The sequence below is a fragment of the Rhamphochromis longiceps genome, linkage group LG6 (genome assembly GCF_057381845.1).
Source record: "Rhamphochromis longiceps isolate RC_006_pf linkage group LG6, R_longiceps_female_GT1.1, whole genome shotgun sequence".
Lineage (NCBI taxonomy): Eukaryota > Metazoa > Chordata > Actinopteri > Cichliformes > Cichlidae > Rhamphochromis > Rhamphochromis longiceps.
In genome coordinates this window covers 26,341,279-26,362,233 of record NC_140562.1, presented here as the reverse complement: position 1 = coordinate 26,362,233, position 20,955 = coordinate 26,341,279, and the positions used below count along the sequence as shown (strand labels likewise).

At 40.9% G+C, this 20,955-nt stretch overlaps 2 protein-coding genes across 6 annotated transcripts in view; one reads left to right on the top strand and one right to left on the bottom strand.

Annotated features, from left to right (window-relative positions):
• The window catches only part of pds5a (PDS5 cohesin associated factor A), a 39,924-nt gene extending 33,931 nt beyond the window's left edge, over positions 1-5,993 (bottom strand). For 4 of the 5 annotated variants that reach the window (XM_085409925.1, XM_085409928.1, XM_085409927.1 and 1 more), the window contains exons 1-2: positions 5,856-5,993; positions 4,794-4,943 (exon numbers count right to left, since the gene is read on the bottom strand). In XM_085409925.1, coding sequence (XP_085266051.1) covers positions 4,794-4,904 — 111 coding nt within the window. In that variant the 5' untranslated portion in view covers positions 4,905-4,943; positions 5,856-5,993. Of the gene's footprint in view, positions 1-4,793; positions 4,944-5,627; positions 5,826-5,855 lie in introns of those variants that run through there. The other variant, XM_085409926.1, reaches the window with a different exon arrangement.
• A 1,460-nt stretch (positions 5,994-7,453) lies between these two features.
• n4bp2 (NEDD4 binding protein 2) lies at positions 7,454-20,134 on the top strand. The gene is made up of 16 exons (XM_085409924.1): positions 7,454-7,876; positions 8,564-9,557; positions 10,770-10,894; positions 11,353-11,441; positions 11,662-11,738; positions 11,857-11,997; positions 12,284-14,946; positions 15,387-15,472; positions 15,906-15,951; positions 16,118-16,341; positions 16,443-16,567; positions 16,679-16,805; positions 17,952-18,128; positions 18,266-18,434; positions 19,142-19,265; positions 19,352-20,134. The coding sequence occupies exons 1-16, from the start codon at positions 7,636-7,638 to the stop codon at positions 19,395-19,397; spliced, it is 5,454 nt and encodes a 1,817-aa protein (XP_085266050.1). The 5' UTR covers positions 7,454-7,635; the 3' UTR covers positions 19,398-20,134.
• Positions 20,135-20,955: the final 821 nt, after the last annotated feature.

The window sequence follows — 20,955 nt, the reverse complement described above, 5'->3', positions numbered from 1 at the left end:
CTCAGTGCGTGCTTTAGACATATCTGATGAATACCAATGTTGCATAAAGCATAACATTTTATCCTTGAAACTAGAGCTGGGCGATATATCGAGTTTTTAAAACATATCGATATATTTTTATACGAGATATAAGATGTGACAATATCCTTTATATCGATATAGTCTATGTTACGTTATACTTATAGTTGTGGAGCCGCAAGTTTGCCTCTCTTTCGTCTACTTTTATCTCTACGCAACATTACTCCGCCTCGCCTCTATCCTTCACTGAACACAACTCCCCCTCCTCCCCCATCGCGTCACGTGCAGGCAGCGACAAGATGGACACGGCAAATCTCCGTTAACGAGTTACTGCGCATCACCCCATGCGTGGGGCTGGACGGCGTCAACGTGTTAACGAGCTAACCATGCTAACGAGCTAACCGCGCTAGTCCCTACGGGCTGCATTGCCTAAAATCCTTTCATTCTCTCAAAAGTTGACAGCGCGCCTTATGTATGAATTCTGGTTGTGCTTGATGGCCGCGAGCCGATTTTATGTGGAACACGGCGCTCAGCAATCTGTCAAAAATGTTTGAGTACGACTTTGGTAAGCTACGGAGCTGCACCGCTTGATAGATTGTCGGCGCATTACGGCTACCGAGGAGCCTCGCGGAGTGATACGTACTGTGCTTCAACGTAATATTACCGTATTGTGTGTGTATAAGGACCATAAATAGCACCTGTAAGAGACGTACGTGGTTATGAAGTGGATTTCAAACTCCAGGCTGTCAGTCACGCAGTAAAACTTGGAAATAGAGCTGCTGTGAAATCTGTCTGTCTTTGTTATTACGCTCAGCGTCTTTTAGTTTACATTTTGACTGCACAATTGTGAGCTCTTTGTTATGCACAAAAACAACATTGTTTTATTTTATTCATGGAGTATTATTATTTAATGAATGCTCATAATTTATTTTTGAGTAATTTTTCATGTACATCTGTGCTGTATGTTAATAAAAGTGCCTGTGTGACATCTGGGACACAGCTTTAACTAAGAACTCTCTTTTTGTTCTTACTTTATGGCTTAAAAAAATATCGAGATATATATCTTATATCGCCATCCAGCTAAAAAATATCGAGATATGAATTTTGGGTCATATCGCCCAGCCCTACTTGAAACCTGAATTTCTTCAAGAAATAGGCACCACTGCTATTTTTTTTTTAAACATGCCTTAAGTGTAAAGCCATTTCTCAGTTATTAAACAGCCAAACCCAGGTTTTTTTTTTTTTTTAGTAAATTCTAAAATGAGGCATGTTGATATTTTTTAGGACTACATGTACAAAATAAATGCTCAGTAGTAATAAAAGGCATTTAAAAAAATACAGCTACATAAGCACTGCACGTACCAGATTACACCTAAATCACTTTGAGTCACCTGGTTTCCAATTCTAATTCTGCACTACCGTACTTGCCAGGACTTCAGCCTGAAATCTGTGGAACTTGTTACACAGGATCGACACAAGCTTAACTCATAGCCAGAGATAATGTCTTCTCGACAAACAGATCAACACAGTGAGTGGTTTGGCAGGCTACCTTGACAGCAATACCTATGAAGTACCATTTAATAGACTGAAAGCAGCCAATATGTCAATTCAATACAATTTTATTTATAGAGTGCCAAATCATCACAACAGTCACCTTAAGGCACTTTATATTGTGACCTAAACAATACAGAGACAACCCCAACAATCAAACAACCTCCTATGAGCAAGCACTTAGTGACAGTGGGAAGGAAAAACTCACTTTTAACAGGAAGAAACCTGCAGCCACAACTGGTCACAAAAGTAATATGCTGTTTTTAAATGTGGAACAATCATGGTCTCACATCAATCAAGAGTTTGATATAGTACTTATTTACACTATAACACAAACCTACAATATATCACAAACACTGTGCAACCTACAACTAGAAAATACACAACGACTATATAATTTTACCACACAACTTAAAGTCTAGAAAATTTAAAGACAGGAAATGACATCAAAACCCTTCTAAAACAAAATACACTAACTTCTCTGCTGGCAGCACAGTACAATGCAACCCCTACTGCAGATCTAATGTCAAACTTTCCGATCCAGCACAGGTTAAACGGTTGCACACATCTGTCTTATACAGTCTGCACCCTGCCATTCAGTACATTTGCCCTACTTGACAAGGCCAGGGGTTGTGTTCTTTATGGTCACTCTAATCAGTTCTCTGCTGTCCGGAAACCATTTTTAACGTGGTAAACACTCTAATATGATTAAAAGGAATCACAGGACCCCTGAATAAAAAAAGTAGAAATGCTGACTTTAAAACTGCTGACTGTTTAAATTGTGGATATAAATGTTAAATGCACACAATTAAAACACCTCTAATGTGTATTTTTTATAATGAATAACCATACGGCAGTGTTAAGTGTTATTTACTGATAGTGATACACCTATAGAGAACTCGCCACAATCTTCAGCCACCACTAGCTTTACAGTACTCTCTAGTGAGCTCTAGGTTATTGCTTAGCTCTCCAGTCCAAAACTTTACCGTTTTAATTCACAAGTCAGCCTTGGATGCAGTTACTTCTTGCAGCAGCTACCAATAAATAAGTTCTAAAATCCAAATGTCCACTCAGATTGAATTCCAGACACAGTTAGCAAATAACAGATAAACACAACAGAGGAGTGAGCACTTAAGGAACTCCCATTTCCCTCAGGTGAGGGTTAGACCACAAACAGGGCTAAAAAAAGATAATCTGGAAATTTCCAGGCGGCCACAATCACAACTGATATATAATATAATGTCCCTGCATAGCTGCTGGGTACAAATTGGCCAGGAATATAATGAATGTAATAATGACCTGTCAGTTTTCTTTGTTCTATTTTAAAATCCTCAGGTGAATGTGCAGTTGATGACACAGCTGACTGAAATCTGGTGACTGGAGGCCATTTGACTACAGTGAGCTCATTGTCATGTTCAACAAACCACGGTGAGATAATTCGACATGCTGTGTTGTCCTGCTGGAAGCAACCATTAGACGATTGATATACTGTGCTTATAAATGGATGGAGCTGAACACCAACAATAATCAAGAAGGTTGTTGAGTTTAAACAGTCTTAGTTGATACTAAGAGGCCCACAGTGTGCTAAGAAAATTTCTCAAATTTTATGTTGGGTAATATTATGTTGCATTATTTTTGTGGAACTCAGTTTCAATTACAATTCATTCCATTACATTCATTTTCTTCCGCTTAGCCTTATCAGAATCGTGGGGGAGCTGGAGCCTATCCCAGCTGTCATATAGTGAAAGGCAGGGTCGCCAGTCTGCCGCAGGGCTAACATATAGAGACAGACAACCACATTCAAACTCACATTTACACTTATGGGCAATTTAGAATCACCATTTAACCTAACCCCACTTCTTACATGTCTTTGGACTGTGTGAGGAGGCCGAGTACCCGGAGAGAACCCACGCAAACACATGGGGAGAACATGCAAACTCCACGCTGCCCCAGTTTCATTTCAGTTTTATTTATATAACACCTAATCACAACAAAAATCGCCTTAAGGTGCATAATATTGTATAGTAAATACTGTACAATAATACAGACAAACCCCAACAGTCAGATGACCTGTTCTTAGCTGACAGGAGAGGCAGGCAATGTGGTCTTATGTAGCCCATCTGTTTCAAAGTTCAATGTCTCAATGGTTCAGAGTTTCTCTTCTATATACCTTTGTTATAATCAATGGTTATTTTTAGTTACCATTGCCTTCCTATAAGGTCAAAGCAGTCCTACCATTTTTCTCTGACCTTTGGCATCAACAAGGCATTTTCACCCAGAGGACTGCTATTTATTGGATATTTTTATTGCAATTCTCTGTAAAATGTGGTTGTGTGAAAAAAAAAAAAAAAATCACAGCAGATCACCAGTTTATAAAATAGTCATACCAGTCCATCTGGCACCGAACATGTTCAAAGTCACTTAAATCATCTTTCTTCACTTAAGTCATGTTCTGACGATTGTCTTGACCGTGTCTACATGCTTACAAAACAATGAGTTTTTGCCATGGGATTGATCAAATATTTGCATTAACAAGCAATTAAATGGATGACTAATAAACTGCCCATTGAGTGTATATATTTTAGTCCCACAAATGTATGAAAAATGGGCTTACACAGTTTCCCCAAATTAATAAAATAGATAAAAGGTACTTCTAGTATGGCCTAACACTATTGTTTATTTAGTTTAGTTTAGTTCAGAGCTGTCACATATTTTAAAGATGTGGTAACTCCTCAAGTTTTATTTACATCCACAAAGGTCAAAATACTCTTGTTTATAATCAGTTTTATTACTGCAGTTCTCTTCTTAAATTTCACTTAAACATGACTCACTGTTCTGTTTTGTTCACCAGCAGTAAAAATAGCTTCAGTGTGTAATGTTTGCTTTTCTTGCATTCAGATTTTGGGACCATTCCATTTTTCCAGCCTGGGGAGATAGGATGAAAGCCTAGAAAATGTTGAGGCCTATGAACAATACCCCCGCCTGTTTTGTATGGTGTCACACTCAAATTTAAAAACACTCTGGTAGGAACAACATGACAAGGAGTATTGTTTACAAGCAAAATAAGAGCCAAGACAACAAGGGCCAATAATGACTTAATATAGAGCAGTTTACAAAGTTAGAAGGATTTTTTGGCATTGCGCCACAGGCTGGACACTCTTAAATTACGTTAGGGGCAGCAGAAAATTGTGTTTTATTAGAGCAAGAAAGCCCACTAAACATACCTTCAATCGTTTGACCATCTCATCGTTACTGATTTTGTCCGTAATCTCTTTAACTCCAGGAGGATAGATGATTCCTTCCCCCGCCGGTTTCTGCTGTTGCGGGAACTCCATGCTTGTTGATATATGGTCCACACGGTCTTTTACTGGCCTCTATGGGTCAGAAAACAAAAGTTCAACACAACCATGCTACCGCACTTACCAAAACCTCGTTTTAAGCATCTTCCCTATTTGCCAATCATTAATTTTGTTTGCTGAAACTGATAAAACCGTACCTGTATATTTAACGATATTCTAATCCGGTTAACTTTTTAGACAGAAAGCAAGCAGTAAACAAGCATCGTGCATACTATTAGCTTGCATGCTAAGCGTGCAAGCTAATAAACATCAGCTCTACATTTTCCGTAGATTTCTCATAAATCATCGCCTGGACGCAGAAACGATCTCAGCTGCTGTTTCGGTAATATCACAGCTATTCGTACAGTTAAACAGTTTGAAAATCACTTTAAATAACACGAGAGGCGCCGGTCTATATCTACTGTCATACAGGTTATTACATTAGCTCGCTAGCTGCAATGCAAACATTACTAGCTAGCGGTTAGCATTTTGCGGGAAGGAAGTCATGTTAGCAGTTAGCATCGAGCGGCTAGTACACGTTAGCTAACTGGTTAGCCTAGGCCGCAAACTATTCAGGTACCCATCACATCTCCAGCTACAATCACAGAGGAAGTTAAGTATCCTCTCCTCTTTGCCTAAAATAGCCATGCTCGTGGCCAGTTCCTGTGCTTTACAACTAATGCAACTACTTTGTGAAGTTTAAAAATGAAGCTAATTTACTTGTTACTGTCTTTTCTCAACTTCCGAGCATCGCTCCGTGTTGCCGCTAGTTCACAGGCGAAAGAAGGGCTGCTGCTACCGTCGCCCTGAGCCCTCCTCTCTCAACACCAACTTGCTCCACGGATGATTTTGAACACCCTAACAAATGCAAAATGACTCTACTTTCAAATATACGACTGCGACTCAAACCCCGGGTTGTTTGCCAAGCGCTTCCTCGGTAGTATTTACCTCTTAAACAGGCCGTTTTAATTCATTAGTCTGACACAGGTTGGGCTTAGTTTTCGGCACAAAGCTCTCTGTCCGTTCAGTCAGTGCTGTTTGTGTGAAGGCTGGGTGCAGAACGCCCCCTTCGGTCTCAGACGGGTACTGCTGCACCACATACATGGCGGGAGTCTGTAACCGATAGCTGGCACACTTTCTGTTCCTCAACCCACTGTGGGTTTATCCTTAAAGTGCACTTATATCAAAGAACATTTTGAACTCATTAAATGCAATCTGTATACTATTTTATCTAAACTGGCATATAATAACATACACACAGTATTCATGGACAAAAACACTGGAAATATAATTGTATATAAATGTTATGTGCAACAGGGTTAACCCTTACAAATGCTGAGACATATGCTCAAACCACCATAAATTTGCTTTTTTAAGCCTGAAATTTGTTAACTTTTCCTAAAGTGACCTAAAGTATTTTAGACAGTTGTGCAGGTACTATACTTTTTTGTACAGGGAGGTTGTGCTGGGTCAAATGTGACCCAGTTCCAGATATTCAAGATGGACCTTGACCTATCTGTGTGTTTGAAGGATCATAAATGAATCTCCTAAAAACACAATAGTAACACTGCATATGAGTAATCCTATATGGTACATATATGATTATTCATTTCAGACACATGATCTGAAATAGGGTGGCATGGTGATTCAGTGGTTAACACCGCAGATAAATAAAGTTTCTGATTCAAATTGTGGCTGGGACATATCTGTGTGGAGTTTGCATGTTTGACCCATTGCAGTATACCTGGACTGACCTTGCTCCAAGTCATCCAGTGGGCTCCCGCACACAGCCTGACATCCCAGTCTGGTTAGTGTATAGAATAAGATATTACAGGACCATATAGATAAAATCGGATTTGTATTTTAAAAAATGGAACAGTGCTATATAAATGTGAATACGTTGCATTTGCACCTGCAAGTACAACTACCCACAATGTAAAAGGAAATAAAGTAAAATCTAACAATAAAAAATGAATCCATTTATTGCAAGCTTGCTAAGAATAAAACAGAGATCAAGAGAAGAGTTGGATGGGGATTATGAAGGCTGACTTGTCAGTGAGTCTGGGAAATGTGCAAATCCAGTCGATACACACAAGCATTTTCCTACAGCTACTTTTAATGCACAGAGTGCATTTGTGTTCTCAGTGTTAATTAATATGGAATTAATACTGATTAAAAAAAATATGAGGATATTTTTCATTATCTAGAAGTGAAGAGAGTGTTTAATGGTTATATACTATTATAATAAATCCCAAAAAAATAGTTCTCAAAGTTTGACTTGATAATTTGAAATTGCAAGGCATTTTCTCAGATGTTTAAGTTAAAAAATATAAATTATATAATTATATCTAATTTACAATTAACTCGAATTTTCGTATGATTACCCGAAACTCTGAGCTATGGATATATTTTTTTTTCAATGGCGGAAACAAGCTTCCACAGCAGGGTGTGACATTTTTCTGAAAGGCCATGGAAATCTGTGGGCGTTTCTCAATAACAAGTAGGAGTACTGAGAAACAGACTATTATTTTGAAGTTACCCTCTTGACTTCCGGTGTGTTGCTTCCGGTGCAATTGTGTTGTCGTTCGTACTGCTATTAGATAGCATTACAGAGTTTTTGCACTTTGGAGCTACAACATGTTTTCAGCTTTGAACCGTCCTCCTGTAGGTCATAGGCTACTTGGCTAGCTCTGTTAGCTGCCAATGAGAGCAGCTGGTGACCAACGGAATGCCTCGAAGAAAGAAAAATGGCCAGAGTCCGGGCAGGCTCCCCGACGGCGGTGCAAATGAGCGGGGAAATCTCGGTCAGAACACGGGCTACCCACTACAGCAGGGATACGGTGGTGGTATGTCCAGCAACTTTCCACCCAATACCGTCAAAGATGAGATCGTCAGAAGCATGCAGGAGATGTTCTCACACCTGGACCCCGAAGTTATTTACATCGTGCTCTCCGAGTGTGACTTCAAAGGTAACGTGACAGACGTGCTGTGTCACTTTTGGGAAAGGTATTTGTTGTAACTTGACTAACCAGTTAGCTGTGGAGCTTCTTAGTCATGCATTTCTGATAGTACTGAGGCGTTTTACTATGCTTTGTAGTGCAGATCAAGACCGACATATAACAATACAAAGGCACAAAGACTACCATCAGTCATTTTGTAATTTGTATTTTGTAATTTGGATAAAGTCGCACCTTAAATAGTCCAGGAGCAGAGGTGCAAGGGATGGGCAAGGATCCAACTTAAAGATGCAAGCTGTCCAGCAAATGATTTACCCAACATCTGTGACTCTGTGTAACAGCTTCACCTGTCTAAGGTCTAAAATCAGAAAAAAATCCAGATTTGTTTCTGACGAGTCTCCTTATAAACCTCTGACAGCCTGGTCTGCTTATGCTCTTCTGACCTTCTGAGCATGTAAAGTCACTGAAGGGCAAACTTATGGATTCATAGCTACCAAGTAACAAATCATCCGTTTTCTATGGTGTGGTTGATCCATAGATTTTACTCTACAGTGAGTAAATAAATCAGTGGTTTTACTTTTGCTCTGTATAAGTCGTTTAATGTGTTAAAATGGCACTCAGATATTGAGTGCTGTTTTAACACATTTCAATTGTGCAGGAAAATGTTCTGCTTCTCTTATCTGTCTTTTTGTGTCATAGTTGAACATGCAATGGACTCCCTCTTGGAACTTTCTGTGGCTGCTGAAGACACAGTCCCTGCCCCACCCTCTGTTTCTGGCTTTGAGCGCACTGCTGCAGCCTTGCTTGCCCCACAGCACTTTTCTGAACCCTCAAAACCCTCACAGAAGCCTTCCTCTCCTCCCTGCTCAAACCTGCTGACAGAAGAGCTTGACCTGCTGATTGATCAAGAGCTAGAGACACTAGCTGCGCAACATGATGTTGGTGAGGAGCACCAGAGCACCAAATATTTATCTTCTGGTGCATCGCTTTCTTCTTCTTTCTGTCCACCACCACTTCCTCAGCAAGCTCTCCCTGAGTTGCTTCAGTCCAGCTTGGACCATGGATCTCGAGAGCCCTCTGCTGAGCGGCTTGGCCCTGAAGGACATTTCATAGAGCATAAATCTGGAGCTTCTTCTCCACTCGACCAGCTCAGCACATGGGAACAAAAGAACACAGAAGGGCAGCAACCTGTATTGGATTTCAGACACCTGACAACAGAAACATCTGGAAACACCCCAAAACTTGCCTTGGACCTGGCAGCTTCAGGGCGTCCCTCTGCTTTCCAGGTGTATAAAAAGGAAGACCTGACACACACTCTTTCAGAGAGCGCTGGGGCCATGCAATCCGACACAGGAGCGAGATCCAAGATGAACACGCTGAATCCGGAGCAGCTCGACCAGGTTCCAAAACACTGGAACCTGGAGGCACCAGTGTTTTCTCCTCGTATGCATGGAAACCAGATGCCAGCCTTTATTACCCCCGTGGCTCACACACATTCATATTGGTCTGCCCCCTATCTGATTCATGGCCCTCTCTCTCAAGCACCTCTCAAACCTTCTGCTACTATTCCAAAGTCTTGGGCCCAGCCTGCTCCCCCACAGCTTCCTGCCCGCAACAGCAGGCTTCGTTTGGAAGGGAAGGTGCTTGTGCTCCTGCGGGGCGCTCCGGGGTCTGGCAAATCCACCTTGGCAAGGTAGGAATGTTTTGATGGCCTAAAAAGTAATAGTAACAGCTGTTCAACAGGAGGTTTTTCTGAAAACCAATTTTTTAAATCAGCCAATAAGGTGCTCAGTTTAGATTACTTGGCTGGTAAGATTTGAGCTTTTAGCAACTAATTGTGGGGTTTCTATTTTTACAACACACAAAAACAAGATGTTGCATAGTAATTTTTCCTTGTTTCATACATATATATGCAAAACCTAGATTCTGCTGCCTTGTTTATCTTCCTTTTTCTCTTCATAGTTTACTACAAAGTGCTACAAAAAATACTTTAACAGTGAAATTTAAATATCTTAAAAAAAATACCAGAAAAGATAAAATATTTTTTGTTAAATTACTGACATATAATTTTAACATAGCACTGTACAAAAGTCTTGTGCCACCACTCATTTGTCCATTTTGCTTTGAATATGGAAATGGGTGCAGCAATTTATTCAAACATGCAAAGTGAAATGCAGTTTTTAAGCCAAAAACAGAGTTTGTTCTGTTCTCGGGAACTTGAAATGTAGCATTTTTTTATGACCACTTTTCTTCTCCAAGACAGTTTGGTCTCTTAGGCAAGCTTTCTTGTAGTTTTGTTACTTCAGAATTAGTTCTCCAGGCTTGTTAAAGGCTAGGATCAGGCTGCTGGTAGCACAGAGCCTAATGATACAATTTAAAATAGCTTCTTTGCTAAAGCATCTGTTATTAATAAACACAACACCCATTTTCATGCTCGGATGATTCATAGGTGAGAGTTTTTAGAGGAATATTTTTGCTACTAAAAAATGGTTCGGTATAATGATGAGTGAAAAAGCAACTGATTTGAAAGACCTTCAGAAAGTCTGGAGAACTGTTGCTCAAGCACTGTAGGAAATATTGGAAATCTTTCACAACTTTAGCCTGTTTCCATTAGTTGCATAGTATGTTGCAACCTTGTGTTGGATGTTTTAAAGACAGGGAAGAGACTCTGTTCCAGAGTGACAACCAACATGATAAAATGTTCACATTATCTAAATATAAAAAAAGATTACTGGTCAACGGAGGAATGATTCACCACTAGTTTACAACAAAGCCGGTATTATGCTGAAACAGCAGAGACACAATCTAAGCAACACTTCAGCAACCCCTGTTCCGGAGGAGTCGATGATTTCTGCTACAGTAATCAGCAGCTGTGTTGCATTTACACTTCATTGTGTCTTTGCAGAGCCTTGCTACAGAACAACCCTGGTGGAGTTGTACTAAGCACCGACGATTATTTCACTCACAATGGAGAATATAATTTTGACCCCACTGTCCTGGGGGAGGCCCATGAGTGGAACCATAAACGAGGTAAACAACAGACACACACACACACTACACCATTAACCGTTCAGCTATCTTAGTGAGGACCTTCATTGACATAATGGTTTCCCTAGCGGCTAGGGAAACCATTATGTCAATGGCCTAGCCCCTTACCCTAACCCTAATCATTAAAAATGAATGCCTTACCCTAAACCTAACCATAACCTAATTGTAACCCTGACACTAAAACCACATTTTGAGCCTCAAAAAGGCCTTCAAACCTGTGAGGACCGGTGAGTGTGTCCTCACAAGTGACCGTTGGTTCTCACAAGTATAGTAGAATGCAGATTTCGGTCCTCACAAAGATAGCTAGACAGGAACACACACACACACACACACACACTGATAGCAAGTCTCTGTTATTGATTGCTTTATGCTTTTTCAGCTTCTGTTGTACTATTGGAACAATCACACTGTGGCTTATCTCCCTTATTCTTGTCCCACAGCTAAGGAGGCTTTTGAGAAGGGGAATAATCCCATCATCATTGATAATACCAACATGCAGGGCTGGGAGATGAAACCATATGTTGCACAGGTCAGTCATCAGTAAACTTAAGAGACAACATTGCAAATGGGCAAAGGCTTTTAAGAACGTATTTTTGCTTACTATATGTGTTTTCAGACATGCAGTCCAGTTTAGTCTAGAGGCAAACTGAACATTTAGGGTGTAGTTATTATAATAAGTGGCTGGATATTGAAGTATGCATAAACTGGTTATGAACTACACAAAAAGATTTTCCCTTAATCTTTCCTAGGCGCTAAAACATGACTATAAGGTACTATTCAAAGAGGCAGACACCTGGTGGAAACATAAACCCAAAGAACTGGTGAGGTGAGCGTAACAGAGGAATTACAGCAGCCTATGGTTTCAGTATAGAAACGGATTTTTTGAAAATGTTGCTTGAAAAAATTTCATCCCTTCAGCTTTGCTTTTTTGGTGGTCTGTGCAGGCGTACTACACATAACGTACACATGGACACAGTCCGCCGCATGCTTGAAGGATATGAGCGCTTTGTCACAGTCCAGTCCATCATGGGTTCACAGATGCCTGAACGGAAACGACAGGTTCTTCTGCAAAACAGAATCTCACAGTGAGTTTCACTCAAAATTACCATTTCATATACCTGAGAAATTATGTTATATGTGTATATTTGAGCTTGTGTGTGAGTTTTAGATAAAATCCTAAATGAATTTAAACTTCTGCACTCAGTTCTTGATTTTTAAAGTCTTTAAAGATGCATGCTGTACAATCATTCCTTTCTGGGAAAAGACTGATTGAAAGAAATAATTAAAAGGCCAAAATTACCAGACATTCATGCCCATGATAAATGTATGTAAACGTCTGACCATGCCTGCGTATCTTTTTTGTTCCTTTAGGCTCGCATCTTCTGAAGCACCTTGTCCTGACCTTGTAGGTCAGCCCAGATTAGCTGAAGGATGTCAGACATCCACCTCTCAGCGCTTTTCCTCTCTCCCAGATGTGTCGTCTGTTGGTTTTTCTGGAGACGTGGGAATGCCCAGAGAAGGCAGCCCCGAATCCACTGAGTCTCTCAACTTACACCTTGGAGAAAAACCTACAGACAGCCTGGAAGCTTCTGATGAAAATGATGATATGAATTTGGGGGAATTAGACTCTGAGCTAGATGCTCAGTTAGAGCGAAATCACCCGGTATTAGAGCAGAGAATGCCAGACTGTATTGTAGAATCGGTGATGAATGAAGATCAGTGTGAGGATGAAATTCCTGTGGCTTTCGCTGAGTCTATTGGACAGAGAGTGAAGAGAGAAAGACCAAGCAGGAGGATGGAGCCTGCAGATCTGGTGAAAGACACTAACCAAGTAGACAGCATGACAAAGGTGAAGGAAATGATAAGAGAGGAGAAAGTAAAAAGATTCGAGGTGGTGAGGTACGAAGAAGAGAAGGTCACGCCTAAAACGATGAACTTTGTGGAAGACTGGCCATGTGAAGGGCCTCTAATGCAGCGGGAGGCAAGAAAAAGAGAAAGATATGAGGTACATGGAAGGGAATATGAAGACGCATGTCAAGAAGCCAGTGTTTATGAAAAAGCAATAAGAGCACAGCCAGCACAGCCAGGTCCGGATGTAACTGAGGTTCAGAAGCTTCTTGATCTCATCCAGACTGGCGTAGCCACAGTTTCAACCTGCTCTTCCCACTCTCCCTTCCTTTCTCTGAGTTCTGGAGAAGGATCCGAGAGAGAGGATGAGGCAGATGGAAGCTCTGAGGAATCCCACAGCAGCAGATCTAACAGTAAAGAGAGAAAACGAAACAAGAACACAATTAATGTCAGCAGAGGTGATTTACCAGACTGTGTGTTAGACTGGAAGGCTGCCGCCTCTTGTATTGGCCAGGAATCAAGAATTGATGATTCGGACGGATTTAAAATCGAGAACGAAGGACCTAATGAAGAGGAAAGGAATACTACGGAGCCAGAGACTGCAGACCTAAATTCAGCCAATAAAGAAAATCCAACTTCAGCTCTTGCCACAGATTTGTTATACAGCTCCAAAACTTTAGAGTCAAATGTATGTAACAGTGATACAGGAAGCCACAGTACTGAAGATGAGGCCACTCCTCATGTGGATATGAGTAAATGCACTGAGAATGACCGAGAGACTGCCGCAGAGGCTGATTGTACATATATGAGTGAAATGTGTCAGAGTCCTGTGTGTGAAGGCTCTGTGGAAACAGAAAGCAGCCCCTCCATCGGAGGTGGTCAGGAGGGAAAACTGCGTCAGGGTCGTAGGTCAGGGAAGCAGTGCAAACTCGCACTCACCTTCACTCAAAACTGCCCCTTGTCCGTAGATTGTCCCAACTCCACAGCTCAAAACCCAGACTCTTGCCGTAGTGGCTCAGCTGGTGAAACCACGTTTAATGCGAACACTACTCTTGATCTTAAACCAAACTTGGATCTGTCTAAATCTGAGGCATCCCTGCAGCCACCTCTGGCAGATACTGGCTGCTTCACCCAGACAGAACCTCAAGACTTTGCCCTTCTTTGGCGTCTCAATCGTCAAACCAACCCCGATGATTCAGCCGACTCTGTGGCCACTGGTGACATCAGAGTCCTGTATGGCGACTCTTCTCGTTTTGTGCCAGAGCTCTCCTCTGCCGTGTGTGCAGCAGATGCAGTTCACCCATCTGGCCACAGAGAGGTACCCTACCGTGTGGTGCATGAGAAAGGCACACAGTTGGAGGAAAAAGAGCTCGGGTTGACTCAAAACCGGCTCGAGAGCCTGCGTGTTCTCAGTCGTCATTTTAGGCTCGTTAGCTTTGACACTTTAGAAGACCTGTATGACAAGTGCAGTCAAGACATAGAGTGGACCACCAACCTGCTGCTGGACTCTGGAGAAAGGTTCTTTAGAGATGAAGATGGCGAAGAGGAGGATGGTCAAGCTCACATCAACGATACATCTGATCTGTGTGCTGCTTCCTGTCAGGCTGTAGAAAGCAGTTCGTATCCTAATATGTTGGATGAGGATCATCCTGAAGATTGGCCAAAGGAAAAGCCATTTATGCTTGAGGTGGAGACCCAGCAATCACCCAGTGTGACAGTCAGTGAATCAGAAGAGAGCCAAAATAATATAGATGTGTCCGATTCTGGAGGAGCAGCTGTTCTGGTTGCAAACCATCCTGATGCAATCCCAGATTCAGAAAAAGCCCCTGAAACAGATCTCAGTGTTCCCGAATCAGTAAAGGAAAGAGAGAGAAGTGACAGCGCTGAACCCAAAGCAATATCAGAGTCTGACCAGGAAAGAGGAGCTTGGGGTGGGAGCTCAGATAATGCAATAATTGAAATGTCAGGGGCTAAGATTGAGGACGAGATTGCCAACATGGAAGAGATGAACCGACTGCTGTGGGCTGAGCTGGAGGAGCTGGAGAGAGAGGAGAGAGAGGAAAAGCAGAGGGGAGAGGAGACACGAGGCCGACATCACCTGGATATTCAGAGCGTGGAGCTGAAACTACCCACTGAGCTGGCACTGCAGTTAACTGAACTATTTGGCCCTGTGGGAGTAGACCCAGGTAACTAACACACAGGTTTTCAACCAAGAAATGTCAAACTTAAAGCCTTATTGTGATTGGTCATGGATGAAGCCAGGGTGAAGAGGGGCGTTATATCATTATTCTTACAGATGCAGTAAAAGCATGTGGTTTAGAGATGGCCTCTTAAATTGCATTGATGCTGTTTCATTCAGCTGTATACACCAAAAAGGAGTAAAGTAACTGTAAAATAATCATAGAAAACTCTTTTGCAGCTCCAAACAGGTGTTCTGTTAATCTGGGTGTGATGTCACGTTTCTCTTTTTTTACAAAAGTGTTCCCGTCGCTCTCTGGTTCTGCAGTTTGATACAGTGTTTCGTACTCTGGTAACTGATCCAACTGATGCCTTTAGTGGTATTTTTATTCTTCTCTGCTACTCCAAACTGACATGATTGTATATGTCCTGCTTGATTTTTATTCAGGTTCGTGCTCTGCAAATGACTATGCAGTGCAGATGGACTTGAACCTTGCTAAGCTGCTCCACCAGAAGTGGAAGGAAACCATCCAAGTGAGTTTAAACTACTGTTTCTCCTGCATTAGGTCTAATACCGAGATGTCAACAGCCTGCTTTAATCTTAAATGGGCCAGACAAGTGAAACTCCACTTTCTGTCTGTGTAAAGATGTTAACTACACATTTAATTCTCGAGATACGGTAATATAAGATAAAAAAAAGTCATTTCAACAGCCTTTTTTTATTTAATTGTTTATCTGTTTCTTAACTACACTGATATAGAATTAATGGCTATGGGGGGGGGGTCTTTATCATCAGGAAAAGGTGTAAAACAAATAAAATAGAAATCGTTAGAAGTCCAAAATTGATAACCTCATATTTTGTTGTACACTGGGCTTTATTCTTTGCCAGGTCAGTTCTGGCCTGCGGGCCTTATGTTCATATTGTGCGTGAATTATTGTGCGTTCATGTATAATTTGTGTTTTTCAGGAAAGTCAAAGACAAGCGGCTCTTTCCTTTCACCTGCTTCAGGAAAGTAAGTTTAATACACACCAAAATACTCTTAAATAACATTCAGGAATAATCTGTTCAGCATATGAGTAATACTCTGTTGAATACAATACACATGCTGACAGTGCATATGCAGTGAACTGTTAAGTCTGTGAACATGCACAGACTTAACAGTTTTTCTGGATTGTTAGGTTCGGTACACTGGGGTGATTCACAGACGGGAAAAACCGGGTCGCGAGACCAGACGCAGTCAGCAAACGTCTTGATCAGCACGGATGAGTACACGTCAGCGGGCAGCCACCCAGAGCCTCGCGGTCCAATGCCAATCATGGATCACTGGAATGCGTCCCGTCCGCTTGTCTCTCTTAGAGAGATTATGGAAGAAGAACAGGCTTTGCAGAACAACTTAGAGAAGGTAACGCGCACACCTACTGCACCTGCAGATTCTTTAGATTTTATTTAATGATCTTGTTCTGCCTTGATATCCTTTTCTTAAAGTCCAACGCTCTCTTTTAGACCAGAAAAAGTCGTGCAGACCTTGACCATCGTAACGGAGCCGCACTTTTGAAAGAGAAGCAGCTGTATGCCCTCTTCCCCACCATTGACAGGCATTTTCTGCAGGACATTTTCAGGGACCACAAGTGAGAAAACAACTGTAACTTTTTATAGTCCTCTAAACATTAGTTGGTGTACTGATTTTAGTGGCTAATGTGTCTTTTTCTTTGTGTGTGTGTGTGTGTGTGTTTGTTTAGTTACAGCCTCACGGAGGCAGAATTGTTTCTTCGTTCTCTGCTGAACGAGGAGCCTGTGAAGACTGTAGTTGCTCCAGAAGCTCCTCGCTCTGACCACCACAGACCAGCCAGCAAGGAGAGGGAAAAGGTATTCACAACACAGGCAGAGAATGAAAACAACGGAGCACTGAACACATGTACAGTATACATTAGATCTGTTTCACAGGTGGGAAAACATGAACTGTTTAATTAGTCTCGATCTTTTTAGTTTGTATTTTCCATATTTGGATGTCGGAGAAATCTCTTTCTGTTTTATTGCAACATCTCTACAATTATCATTTTACAATACAGACAAGTTGAATTGTGAGATTCAACTTGTAGAAGTACTGTGCAAAAGTCTTGAGCCACCAGTCATTTCTTTGCCTCGTAGCAGCCAGACCTTTTTTTTCTAATTTATTTAAAGTGCTCTTGAACAGTAGCTCTCCAGACTTTCTGGAGGCCTTTCCAGGGTTTTCTTTTAACATTGGCTACCTTTTCTCTCATTTTCAGTCCAGTCCTTGTACATAATCATTTTCAAAGGAATGTTTTTTTGGTTTGTTAAGCCACTGAAGACTGTACTATGAATCATTGAAGTGTAAAAAAGGCTTAAAAAAGGAGAAACCATAACACATAACACAACTTGGCAAATAATCCATTTTAAATTTGCATGTTATTACTAGCAGAACACGTAATTTGTTCTCATATCTTTAGTAAAATTTACATAAAATGCCAAAGATAACAGTTCGATTGGCAAAAAATGTTTTCTTTTTTTTTGTTTACCAGCTGAAAACTTATATTATGGAATTGGTTTGCATTTTATCCCCCCCCCCCCCCAAAAAAAAAAAAACCCAAACCAAAACAAAACTGAAGAAACTGCACAAGTAGTTTTTAAAGCCAACACCTGTTCTTTTTTTTTCTATCAGATTGAACAGTATTTGACAGTCATGTCCTTAAAAAATAGGAAAAAAATATCCAGCAAAGACCTGGCATAGGTCTGGAGGTAAAGGTTGTCATACACATACTGACTTTCTTTTGACTTATAAACTGCATTTCCATGTATGTTTCCATGTGTTCCAATAAATCGCTGCACCTGTTTCCCATTTCCCCAGAAAAATAGAAAGAAATAATGTATAGAATAGGTTTACCTGCAGTACAACATCATATCTGAGCAAATGCAGAAAGCTGACAGTTAGTCGCCTTTAATTTTCCACACCCTTAAGTGTGTCTTGATCACTCTGCTCTTTTAATTTGTCAGAAGCAGAGGGCCGTGGAATCAGCCGTACCCAATTATCAGGATACAGAAGATCCAGATTATGAAGACTTCAGGGCCGAGGCCAGACTGCAGAGGAGCCGACAGCTCGAGAGCTTTGCTAAGGCTGCAGAGGCCTACAAGCAAGGACGCAAAGAAGTGGCCTCATTTTACGCACAGCAGGTGAGTGACTGAGCACAACACGAAGCACAACATTTTATTATTACTGTTTTTGAATGTGTAGCATGTCACTGCCATCTAATTAAATAAATATATTTGTGGCTTTTTATTTAAATTTGTCTTTCTTTCTGCTTTTTCAGGGGCACCTCCATAGCCAGCGTGTGCGTGAGGCTAATCACCGTGCAGCAGTTCAGATATTTGAAAGGGTCAACTCATCGCTGCTGCCCAGCAATATCCTGGACCTCCATGGGTTACATGTCAATGAGGCCCTGGAACATCTGGCTCAGGTCTTACTGGACAAAACCAAAGGTGCTTAAACTATTATCTATTCAGTAAGCGTTAGCTTGTTACAGATGCCCTTTTCACAAATTCCTTAATGTTAATCTGTGGCAACTGAACACGTCACTCATGTCAGAATAGTCCCATGCGGGGACATTTAGGTGAAACCCTCTCCCCACTGACCTCATTATTGGACGGAGTAACATTGCAACAGAGCCCAAGTCTGAATGAAATGTTATCAGAAAAGTGCAACAGCTGCAGCAGTACAAGGAGAAACATGTTAGCGAGCTCTACAGCCTCTGTAGTACGTACATATATTATCACAGCCCCCGTCTCATGTCTGCCTTTCTCTCAGTCACCAGGTGCTAAAGATCACACAAGTGTGGTGGCTGCCATGTGTAAACCCCCCCCCAGCAAAGTTACATATTCCATGTCTGAAAATCGCTTTTACTTTAAAAAAGACTTGACACCTGTACTACAGTTTACCCGGTTTGTAACGAAGAAAAGAAGAAGTTGAGATGTTCTGAACTGAATGTGTAAAAGTGATTGGATATTGCTTCGAGTCCAGGCGCTAACCAGGGACAAGCGCCGGTGGTGTACATCATTACCCAGCAGGACACTGACCACGCAGCTTGTTAGAAAGCGCAGTTACCCCTTCAGAGTTTGCGTTCGTTATTACTGCTGTAAACTGTAACTTTCTGCTTGTGCTTCTTCTTCTTTGGCCTCTTTCGGCGTAGAGTGTGAGCAGGGTCTGTGCCGACCTCAGCTCTCTGTCATCACAGGAAGAGGGAACCGCAGCCAGGGGGGCGTGGCACGCATCCGTCCCGCTGTTATAGACTACCTCACTAACAAACACTACAGGTATGCACGCACGCACACTCAAGACATGTTGCATGCTTTACATGTTCATCTTCACCCACATTTTCTCGTATCTCTGCATCTCTCAGGTTCACTGAGCCAAAGCCGGGTCTTGTGTTGGTCTCTTTGAAGTGAAAGAATCCGTTTATTGTGTTCAGACTGAAGCTGCTATGGAGGACAACACTCTCTTTATCTCTCACCTTCCACTTCTACGACGCCACAATACAACTGTTACCGTTTATTTAGTATGATTCTCTGCCACCATCAGTCTTGTCTCAGCTTTTTTTTTTTTTTTTGATATGTACTCACTCGGTCTCCCTTTCGAGTTTTTCTCCCGTGTTTATGGTGTGAAACGCTGTGTTTGTAAAGACGGATTGTGTGCATATTTTATATTTAATTGTTTTATAGTGTGTATTTTTAAGAAATCTTTTTAAAGATTAAAAATCTCCATTTCAATTAAGTTGTTAATTGTTTAAACATGTAAGTGTTTTATAATGCTTTATTTCAAACCTGATGGCATGCTGTCTGCTTGGAGGTTTCTCTCCAGGGTTTTAAGTGATATGACAAAAATATTTACACAGTTTAATAATTTGATGCTTTTTTCATGAAGCCCAGTGCTCAGAGGGAAAGAGAGTGTGTGGTGTCATTGAGCAGTTTGAAGAACGTTCACTGTGATTTCTGCAGAAATCGCTTTTTTTGCCTCAGCAGCTGCTTCTGCAACCCAGTGCTCTTCATTTACTCTTGCGCAAGTCCAAGCAACAATGTTTTGCTGCTAATATATTGACACTCAGGTGATGAACTCTAAGTTTAAAGATTGTTTCCAGTGCTTTTCCTTGTAGTTTTTTTTTTTTTTAAACATTGTGCCATATTTTGCAGCAGCTGTACTGTAATGGTTCGAATTCTAGTTTTGTAGTTTTAAAATAGCTTCTCTATAATATTTTTCAGAAAATGTGTAACAATAGTGTTGACGGCTTTTACCGAATGTACATATGTATATCGAATTTCCCAGAGGAACCCACCCGAGGGATTAATAAAGTTCTATCTAATCTAATATTGTTGAGACCACATAAATTATAAAGAAGATTGTATTTTTGTATTTGGTGGTTTGTGTTTTTTTTAAAGAAGACATGGTATTGTGGAATAAAACTTACAGTTTAATATTTCTGTGCTTTTGTGTGAGTGATTTACATTTATCGTTTTTGAATAAGTTACAAATATAAAAGATCTCTAATATGTAAACTATATTTTAAAGTTACAGTCATCAGGCTAGTTGAGCACCTTCAGTTTGTTATTACAGAGCAAACCTATAAATAAATGCAGTATGTGGTGTGGTATTATCTTGCTTAAATAAACTTACGCACTATGCTTTTTTCCTTCACAATGCTTCTATATAGTTTAGCAACAGTGCTGTTTTCACACATGTGCAAACTGCTCATGCTATCCTGTATGTGTGCTTTTGATCGGTGCACAGATAACATGCCAGGTGGTCCTGCTCCTCTTCAGTCTGTGTGCATGATTTTCAAAGACTAGTTCAAATTCAGATTTTTTTTTTCCTTTTGTTTTCTTTTTTAGTTGTTTTTATGGTAATTTTTAAAGTTTTGTTTGTAGAGACAGAAATATCTGAGTCCTTGCTGTATTTTTCAACTAAAAAAAAACTTGGCTGAAGATTGTGGCCATGTAGTGCTGTGAGTTT

Coding starts and splice junctions, on each gene's coding strand:
- n4bp2 (XM_085409924.1), top strand. CDS start 7,636: ATGCCTCGAAGAAAGAAAAATGGCCAGAGTCCGGGCAGGCTCCCCGAC. Junction 16,806..17,951: donor CCAGCAAGGAGAGGGAAAAG/GTATTCACAACA, acceptor TTAATTTGTCAG/AAGCAGAGGGCCGTGGAATC. Junction 19,266..19,351: donor CTCACTAACAAACACTACAG/GTATGCACGCAC, acceptor TGCATCTCTCAG/GTTCACTGAGCCAAAGCCGG.